Here is a 10,406-nt window from a genome sequence, read left to right on the forward strand (position 1 = left end):
CAGTCACGGGTCCCGCTGCCTTCCAGGCGCTCTGCTCCCCGGGGAGGGGCGTTGCGAAGCCCCTGAGCGGCTGTTTGATTCTCCCAGGGACAATGTGGAGTGGTCGGCAGAGCAGGCCGCGGCGGCGCAGAGGAAAGTCCAGGAGAACAGCACCCAGCGGGTTTGCCAGGAGAAGCAAGGTGCGCCCCGGGGTCTCTCAGTGGATCCCACCGCCCAGCGACCTGCTGGACGCGCCCTCCGGGAGGCCAGACACCCGAGGTTGCCGAGACCCTTTTGTTCAGCTGGGCTCGGGGGTAGAACAGGAGATGTGCAAGGATGGAAATGGGGTGCCCCGGTCAAGTCATGTTAGGGCATAGAGGGTGTTTTGTTTTTTTACAGGGTTTTTTTTTGGGGGGGGGGGCGTTGATACTATTTTCTAGTGCTGACGTTTTTAATTATGTTGACTAGACCCGTATTAATATGGCTGGCCTCTGGCAATCGCCACGGTTGTTTTAGAGGATGTATTTTCCGCATGATTGCACTTTGCCTAAGGAAATGTTACCACTGAAGCTATCAAGTGGTTGGGTTCTGAATGTTGGAAGAGGGGACTAATGACTGGTGAATTGTGTGTCTTTTCTTTGTGTACTGGCTGTGAGGCTTTGGGGCTCCTGCCAGGGAAAGATGGGTGAAACGGAATGGAGAGAAGTCTGGCCAAAGAAAAAGTGACTGCTTCCGGAGAGGGGGATGATTTCACTGCAAAATATTCCTAGACGCTAAAACTCTATGTTGGGCCCGTGTCCTAAGAGATGATTGAAGGTAGGACTAGCAGGTGGAGAGTGGTTCCCATTGAAAGAGTTCTGTGCAACAATTAGAAGATCCCAGTTACAAAATATTTACCTTGCATAGTTTGACAGAGCAAGTTAAAGGTGAAAGAGAATTTGAAAATCATGTGACCCAATAACCTCTTTTTACAATTAAAGAAACATGGACCCCAGGACATGAAGTGCCTTACCCAGAGGTAAGCAGTTGGTAGTAGCAGTGGTGGAACTAAATCCCGACTTCTTAGATTTTTATTCTTCTACTACACTAGTCAAGGTCCTGTATTGGCAACGAGCAGAAAACTGAAATCTAGAGCACCCTTGATCACCTTCAACAAAGCTTGATCACCCCCAAGCTTTCTTTTAAACAGTCCACACTTCTTTAGTATATATATCCTGTCCTCTGTCGACAAAACTCTTACTCGGCTGAAGACATTTTTTCCGTGTCAACATTCTCTGTTCTCCTCTTACCTTCTTCCCATTTTTAGTACCCACACTCTAAAGAACCACAGACAAAGGAACATATTTAAAGAAGAGCTGCCTGTATCAAAACCATTGAGTTCACATGGGGGACAAACGGAAGAACCTGGGATATTTAGCTTGTAAAAGAAGATCTAGAGGGGGAAATGACTGCCCTCAAACACAAAAGAGTTGTTTTGTATGGTCCTGAGAAATGGTGGGACCTTTTGGCCAGAAGTTATTAGACAGATTTTTTTTGAACATTAGAATTTTCTGATAGCTAAGAGCCGTCCAAAGATGTGGGAGAAGAATTGATAGGTAGTAAGTGCCTAGGCAGAAGTTGTACTTCATAGAAGGGCAAGATATGGAGGGAATTCACCTATGATCGGTCTAGCACTAAATGATCTCCATCTCTGAGACTATGGCTCTAATTGAGGATACTTTCAGTATAAAATGACATTTGATGAATGTCACAAGGTGACAATTGACAGTAGATACAAATAAATGTTGAGAAATGGTTCTTAAAATCTTTTCTTAAACATTTACAGTTGATTATGAGACTAATGCCCACAAATATTGGAATGACTTCTACAAAATCCATGAAAATGGATTTTTCAAGGACAGGCATTGGCTTTTCACTGAATTTCCGGAGCTGGCACCTATTCAGAACCAAAATCACTTGAAGGATTTGCTCTCAGAGAATAAGGGGAGCGAAGTGCCTGAATGTAGGAGCAATGCAGATGGACCCGGTTTCATAACAGAAGAACAGCACAAGTGCTCTTCAAACAGCCTTGGGCATAAAACACAGACTCTTCCTGTGGAAGAGAAGGTAACTCAGAAACTCAGTCACTTGGAAATCTCTGCTGATGAGTTTCCTGGATCCTCAGCCACCTACCGAATACTCGAGGTAACCTTTCTTTATTGTCCTGGTAGTAGGTTAGAAAAGTTGTAATGTTGTGCACATGGTCAGCATAGAGAGGCTGACCACAAAGTGACATTTGAATGTAGAAGACTTGACCCTTATGTTGGCCAGGAATCACCTCCATTAAAAAAAAATTTTTTTCCCCCATTGATTTCAGGGAAAGGAAGGTAGAGGGAGAGAGAGAGAGAGAGAGAGAAACACTGAGAGAGAAACATCCATGGGCTGCCTCCTACGTGCCCGCTACTGGGGATCGAGCCCGCAACCAGGGCATGTGTCCTGACTGGGAATTGAACCAACAACCTCCTGGTAAATGGGCTGATGCTCAACTACTGGGCCACACTGGCCAGGCTCACCTCCATTTTTTAACTGAAATGCCCTAAATGTAGACCAAGATATTTGGTGGTTGTGGCAAACAAAGATAGATCACCTGAGGTACTACCTGGGACATCATATTGCATCTGAAAGTTATAGGTTGTATTGCACCTGCCATCTGGAAGAGTCCCAGGTCCCAAGGCAACTTCTATTAATGGTATTGCAGAGGCCAGGGTAGACCTGGAAAAGTGTCTAGGTCGGTGCTGTAATCTAAATTCACAAATGATGACTACATACTCCACTGGAAGCTGGTTAGCCTTGAGATTGAGTCCTGTGGCATGACATTGTACCTCTTACCCTCCCAAGCAGAATGGGGCTTCTGGCTCTCTCTCTCTCTCTCCCCCTTCCCCCTTCCCTCATAGTTTTTTGAAGATGTGTTGAAATGGTGTATGTAAAGTAGTTAAGAATAGTGTCTGGCACATAGTAAGTCCTTAGTAAATGGTCACTGTTTTTATTATTGCCACACCTAGTACTGTATTTAAGGACATTGTAATCATGGTTCCCCCATTTTAATCATTACATTTTCCCCGTCTATTAGAAATGTTTTTCTGTGATATAGTAGAGCTCAATATGAAAATAATTCATCTACAGGACCATTCACTAGAATTCAAAAAGTAAAAGCAGCTCTGACCGGTTTGGCTCAGTGGATAGAGTGTCAGCCTGTGGACTCAAGGGTCCCAGGTTCGGTTCCGGTCAAGGGCATGTACCTTGGTTGCGGGCGCATCCCCAGTGGGGAGTATGCAAGAGGCAGCTGATCAATGTTTCTAGCTCTCTATCCCTCTCCTTTCCTCTCTGTAAAAAATCAATAAAATATATTTAAAAAGAAAAAAAAAAGTAAAAGCAACCCTGTTGACAATAAATGAATTTTTTTTAAAGTAAAAGCAACCCGTACCTTTTTTTTCTAGACCCTTCGGCTAATAAAAGCCCATGCTACTTCTGTACGTGTTCCTGAGGTCAAGGTCAGGGAATGTCATAGGTACTGTTTAGCTCTGGTCACTACATCATCCCTAACACAAGGGGGCAAGATTATCTATTGTTGATTATTTATCTAGCTTCGGTAATTAATTTGGAAAGTTCTGTGATTAATAATTCATTTCTGTCTGCAGGTTGGTTGTGGTGTGGGAAACACAGTCTTTCCAATTTTACAAACCAACAAGTAAGTATGTTGTGAAGTTTATGACAGCAAATAGGAGGAAAGTGAGGGGTTGTTTATCAAAAGTTTTACATCAAATATAACTGGTTATTGGGAGCCATAGGTTACAGGAGATTTGCATTTCTACATTACCCAGTTATAGATTGTTTTGACTTAATCTGATTTATATGTTAACCTTTGTCATCAAGGAAATCAGTGAGATTTAAACCTTTTACGTTGTTAATATATGGTACTTTTATAGTTTAACCCTATTACTCAGGAAAGAGGATAGACATAATCCAGTTGGTAATGTAATTCTTCTGCTGTTTTTTTTTCTGCCCATTTCAGTGACCCAAGACTCTTTGTTTACTGTTGTGATTTTTCTTCCACGGCTATACAACTTGTCAAGGTAAGTGCAGTGGCTCCTTTCAGTAATTTTCACTGATTAAAGGGAAAGGGTCTTCTAAAAATCATGGTTTCTAGCTATTTCCTTACTGTACTGTGGTCTAAAAGTCAAAGATTTACTGAAATAGCCTGGAGGAGAGGAAAGGGTCAAACAAATACAGAGTCTGCCACTTGCCAGCTGTGTAACTTTGGGCAGCTATTATGACCTCTCCAAACTTATTTTTTAAGGATTGAAATGAGATGATTGTTCAACCAAAGTTCTTTGTGTTACAAGTCGCAGAAACATGTAGACAAACTCAACCAGTACAGTGGAATGTCATAGAACCCAAGAGCATCAAGTGTAGCCAGGACTGAAACTCAGCCCTGAAGAGGTGTCCGATATCAAGGCAAGTTGGCTGGCCAGTGAGACGTTGCCGCCCCTTCCATCACTACACCTCCCTCGAGTTCATAGTGTCCTATCTCTCATTGCCCAGTGCTCACTTATTTTTTTCAAATTAGTTTTCTCTTTGCAGACTAGCTTTCTGTAGTAGGTTTTCCCTGGTTTTGCACATGGCCCCCACATGCTTGCCCCTCCCAGTTCCTTACAAGTCCACCAGTTCAGGTGTTCTCAGAACCTCACCAGAATGACTGTCCCTGTACCAAAGACTCCGGTCGTGGTTAACCCAGCCCAGCTGGTAATCTCTTGCTAGCCGGTTTGACTCAGTGGATAGAGCGTTGGCCTGCGGACTGAAGGGTCCCGGGCTCGATTCTGATCAAGGGCACATACCTCGTTTGTAGGCTTGATCCCCAACCGGGAGGCAACCAATCGATGTGTCTCTTTCACATTGATGTTTCTCTCTGTGTGTCTCCCCGCTTCCCTCCCACTCAAAAAAATCAATGGAAAAATATCATCGAGTGAGGATTAACAACAAAAAAAGGAATGTGTGCCTTAATGATTAGAGCTCTGTTCCTCAGAGGGAAGTCACTGCAGTTACACTTAAAGCAAGATTAGTTTACCTTGAGGCTCTGTGAACATTTTCTAACCCATGTGTTGTCTCTCCTCCAATTATATGCAGACACATTCAGCATATGATGCAGCAAGGTGTTTTGCCTTTGTTCATGATTTGTGTGATGAAGATCAGAGTTACCCGATTCCCAGGGATAGTCTTGATATTATCATCCTCATATTTGTTCTTTCAGCGATTGTTCCAGACAAGTAAGTAGTATAAAAAAAGCAAAGCTTTAGTCATGGACCTTGATATCACAGTTGGGCCCAAAATAAAAAAAAATACTCTGACAGACAGAAAGAAGCCTCTTCATCTAAAGTGATAGAAGCTTCTCAACCATTTTCCTGAATTTGTCTGGAAGTCCAACTTTTGTTTCAGCCTCTAAAACTGCTTTATTGACTTCATTGGTGGATTCATCTTTTCATTTTTATGGTATAATATCCCCAAAGAACGGGGAGGACATTTTTAATGGGTATTTGGAGAAATTTCATATTGATAATCTCATAGCACGCTGTTTCAACATCTCATTATTGGCCTTTTCAAATGAACCAAGGCTTTTTTTTTTCCTCTCTCTCTTTTTTTATTGATTTTAAAGAGAGGGGAAAGGAGAGAGAGAAAAACGTTGCTTTATTCCACTTAGTTATACACTCATTGGTTGCTTCTTGGATGTGCCCTGACAGGGGATTGAACTCACAACCTTGGCATATTGGGATGTTGTGTTAACTAACTGAGCTACCCAGCCAGGACATAAACCAAGCTTATTAACAGCACAGAATGTACAGTGAAGCCTAACTCAGCTATTCTCTGATACTTGAGTTCTGTGGAAAACAAGCATAGTAGAATTTCATAAAATCAATTTAGGTAAAAGACAATTGCTGTACCCTAAAAGAGACCGTTAAAGCCTCATAGACGTAAACATCTTGTCTTCCTAGTAAAATACCGTCTCAGAGAAGCAGTGTTGGTTGGAGACCTGGGGGAGTGATTAATTTTTTCCAGCCCATGTTTCCTCTAGAATAGCATTGAGTCATCTGACCTGACGGGGATATTGTGAATGTGCAGTAAAAGTAGATACAGAACTGCCTAAAGTGCCTGGCATGGCTCAAAACATTAGTAACTGCAGAAGTTTAAATGCTACCCTTCAAAAAACTTACATGGACTGAAACGCAGCATTAAAGTTAAAAATAAGTATTCAGTAGTTAAATAAACTTTCAGATGGTTTTTTGTAAGTTTGTGGTGTTTAACTTCTGAAGTTAGAAAAGCAGAATCCTGTACCACGCCTCAATATGAAAAGTGCAGTAGGAAATATGAAGCACTTTGCTCAGTTACTCGTTTGCATACTGACTGTCACCATGTAAATTGTAAGTTCTTGAGGTTCAGTCTTTACTTAACAAATGGAAAGATCTGCATTCCAACAGCTTGAGTCTCAAGGGGAAAGGACGATGAGTTCACTAGCAGTCCCATAGCAGGTGGTGGGAGCACAGGGCAGGGATGGCTTCCTCAGGAGGCAATCCCAGGAGGAGAAGGAAGTGAGCCAGGCAGAGTGTGTCACTTTTCCTATGGTGGAGCCCTAAGACAGAAGGAGTTATCCTCAGTTATTAGCAGGCCCCAGAAGGCACATCAGAAGTTTGGATGTGTGCTCCCGTTCTAACTAAAGCAAGGGCAGAGGATCTAAGACTTCAGGGTTAGGAAGTCCACAGTCTTTTTAGAATATGCAGCAAGGAAAAGGAATCTTGCCCAACCTGGTTGAGTGTCCACTTATGAACTACGAGGTCACGGTTCCATTCCCTGTCAGGGCACATGCCCGGGTTGTGGGCTCCATCCCCAGTAGGGGACGCGCAGGAAGCAGCCTATTGATTCTCTTTCATCAATGATGTTTCTATCTCTCCCTCCCTTCCTCTCTGAAATTGATAAAAAATATTTTTAGAAAAAAGAAAGGGAACCTTATCCTTAAAGAGGCCTGATCTTCATTCCCTGTACCCCACAGGATGCAGAAGGCTATCAGTAGGCTGAGCAGGCTTTTGAAGCCTGGAGGGATGATGCTTCTGCGAGATTATGGCCGCCATGACATGGCTCAACTTCGGTTTAAAAAAGGTATTTTGCTACTATAATCAAAACAATAGTTTTGCCATCAGAATAGACATACAAGTCAGTGGGACAGAATAGACACTAGAATTAGAGCTTCATATGTAAAACCACTTCATACATGACAAGGATGGTCTGTTTTTGAAGGCTTGTATAATCTAGGTATTAGGGAGGTCTTTTTAACCAAGGCAGCTTTTAAAAGAGCTATTTTTAGAAAAAGACATTTGATTACATAAACAATTTTAAAAGTGATGGCAAATGATGTCATTAAAAAGTTAAAAGACAAGTCTTTTTGGTGCATAAAACAGATAAAGACTTAATATCTGTGCTCTTCAAGGGACTCTTGGCAAATCGATAAGGAAAAGATCAGTGACCCACCCAAAAAGCAGGGAAGGAATATTTTAGAGTTGGTTCACAGAAGAACATATTCAAATGGCCAAAAACAAAACTTCAAGGGAATAAAAGAAACAATGAGATACCAGTTCTTAAACCTATTACTGGCCAGTTCAAAGAGATGTTTCTCCACTACTGGTAACACATAAGTTGTTATGGCCTTTTATTTTATTGATTTCAGAAAGGAGGGGAAAGAGAGAGAGATGGAAATATCAATCATAAGAGAGAGTCAATTGATCGGCTGCCTCTTGCACACTTCCTACTGGGGTTCAAGCCTGAAACCCTGGCATGTGCCCTGCATGACTGGCAATCCAGGCAATGACCTCCTGGTTCATAGGTCGATGCTCAACCACTGAGCAACACTGGCCACTCTGTTATAGCCTTTTAAAAAGCTACCCTATATTATCTATTCAATCCAACAGTCCTTTTGGGAATTTTTCAAGAACCAGCCATAATATATACATAAGCAATATCTTGGAAACAAAGTGAGTGCCCCTATAGGGGCATGCTGCCGGTCTTGGGAAGAGGTGTTCCATTTTATTTCCAAGTGAGAAGAGCAGTGCTCAGATGAGTATTTCAGACTTAAGCCCACATGTAACAGTAACTGGGGAGAGAGACGTAGGTAAGTAAAGCAAGTAAGATTATGTTGACATTCAAAAGGTGAAGGATTACACACCAGGGTGTTAAATTGATATACAGTCGGGACTTAGCAGCAGAAGGGAGAGCATGTCTAACATAAAAAGAGTATGTGTTATATATATGAATATGTGTGTAGACACATGGAGAGACATGAAAAATGACACTCACCAAAATGGTATTGGTGGCTTAGACTTAATGGTATCCTTAAATTTAGCGATATTGTTTGATATTTATTTTATTTTTCTTCCCTCCTCACTCCCCCCCCCCCTTTCTTTTTTAACAAAGAGTAGATGGTATTTATTTAATCGGTGAGAGTCACATGTATAAGTTACTTAGCCTGCAGTTTTATTATTCCCTTTGGCTGTTCTTCTCCAAAGCACCATTCCTTTGTAGAAGAAAAATTGCAGATCCCTGCAAAGCACCAAGAATAAGCAAGGAAGAATTCTGTTCTCTGCCCAGGAAGATGATCTGTGGTGTGCATTTGATTGACAATGAAATTTAAAGAAGTGCTTTAAAGTTTCTCTGATTTTTGCCACATTGCTCTGCAGGTCAGTGTCTATCTGAAAATTTCTATGTGAGAGGTGATGGCACCAGAGTTTACTTCTTCACACAAGGTATGGAAACAACACTCATCTTTATGTCAGTACTTCCAAAGTATATTAAGTGTTCCTCGGTGGACTTCCAGAAGTAGGGTCATCTGGCCCTCCTACCTTTTACAACCTTTTCCTATCCTTTCCCAGCCCTCACAGCCAACCTGAACTGCTCACTGTTCTCCAGATAGGCTCAGCTTGTACGTCTTCAGTCCTCCGCCTTGTTCTTCTGCTATCTGCCCTTCCTCTCTGTCACATTGTTCAAAATGGGGAAACTAGCCCATTTGCAAGACTCCAGGGCAGCTGTTTCACCCTCTAATCTGGGTTGTGCCTAAGATGCACCTTAGTTAGGGGAACTCACCATTCACTGGGTTCCAGATATCACCCTGAACTGCTCTCCCCTTCTGCTCACCCCCTGCAGTTTCCTTCTCCACCAGTGCCTTAAGAACACTCCATTGCTGGGACCTTTGTCAGATCACATATTTTTCTGAGCCTCTGGTTAAAGTGCTAGAACCTCTCTTCTTAAAAACAAATAAAAAAAGGACTTTCACAGACATATAGGTAAATCTTTACATGTAATTTTAGGGTATTCATAGAGCCCTTCTTGAAAACTCCTCCCTATCAGCTAACTCTTAGAGAAGCTCTCCCTTCGGGTTCCATAATACATAAACATCTATTTTTCAAACTAGATGAACTGGACACACTTTTCACGACTGCTGGACTGGAAAAGGTTCAGAACCTGATGGATCGCCGATTGCAAGTGAACCGAGGGAAACAGCTGACAATGTACCGAGTTTGGATTCAGTGCAAATACCGCAAACCTCTTCTGGCCAGCACTGGCTCCTGACAGGATGGGCGCTTCTTGGCTTTTTAACAGAATATTCACAACTGGTGTCTTGTTGATGTTGGACAGCGCAAGGAATCAAACAAACTTGAGCCTTGGACCTAGGAAAAAGTTACTTTTATCAAGATTCAAACAATCACGCTTTCTATTTGTGAAGCCCTTTAATGTATACTTTCCTCCAGCTTTTTCTTACTTTGAGATCTCAAAAAATCTTTCTTGCCATTTTTTAGTATCTTAATAACTGAAGTATTCATGGAAATTGGGGATTTTAAAGGCATCAAGAAATTATTTCCACATGCAAGTATCATGTATGATAAAGTGCCATTTGACTCTGTTTCATTAAGTTATTTGAAATGCAAATACCTGGTTCCAAGGTGTTTTAAGCACTTTTCCCTTCTCTAAGTAACCTATGTCCAAAAATTAAAAGGATCTTCATTTTTAGCAAAATTGCCTTATTTTTTTTTGCCTTATTTTTTTATTGTGTCCTTAAATGTTTGACACAAAAGGAATTGAGAGAACTTTATTTTAGCCACTTCACTTCTGAATGTGATTGTCATCAGTGTTACCTTTTTTTATGTTCTGCTTATTTTCAGTTATTATTTTTACATGTTTTTCTCTTGTGGTCTATGTTATATGATGTTATATTTTTTTAAAATATGTTTTTATTGATTTCAAAGAGAGGAAGGGAGAGGGAGGGAGAGAGATAGAAACATCAGTGATGAGAGAGAATCATCAGCTGCTTCCTGCATGCTTCCTACTGTGAATTGAACCCGCAACCTGGGCAT

The 10,406-nt window shown here is 41.6% G+C and overlaps 1 protein-coding gene across 1 annotated transcript in view; it reads left to right on the plus strand.

Moving 5' to 3' along the window:
- Window positions 1–10,068, plus strand: part of METTL2A (methyltransferase like 2A) — a 10,869-nt gene extending 801 nt beyond the window's left edge. The window contains exons 2-9 of the mRNA XM_006770288.2: window positions 4–179; window positions 1,805–2,163; window positions 3,657–3,706; window positions 4,031–4,091; window positions 5,143–5,282; window positions 7,058–7,164; window positions 8,736–8,801; window positions 9,467–10,068. Of these exons, the coding sequence (XP_006770351.1) occupies window positions 4–179; window positions 1,805–2,163; window positions 3,657–3,706; window positions 4,031–4,091; window positions 5,143–5,282; window positions 7,058–7,164; window positions 8,736–8,801; window positions 9,467–9,624 (1,117 nt within the window). The 3' untranslated portion in view covers window positions 9,625–10,068. The remainder of the gene's footprint in view (window positions 1–3; window positions 180–1,804; window positions 2,164–3,656; window positions 3,707–4,030; window positions 4,092–5,142; window positions 5,283–7,057; window positions 7,165–8,735; window positions 8,802–9,466) is intronic.
- The last annotated feature ends 338 nt before the right edge of the window (window positions 10,069–10,406 follow it).

The sequence above is a fragment of the Myotis davidii genome, unplaced genomic scaffold (assembly GCF_000327345.1).
Source record: "Myotis davidii unplaced genomic scaffold, ASM32734v1 scaffold684, whole genome shotgun sequence".
NCBI classification, from domain to species: Eukaryota; Metazoa; Chordata; class Mammalia; order Chiroptera; family Vespertilionidae; genus Myotis; species Myotis davidii.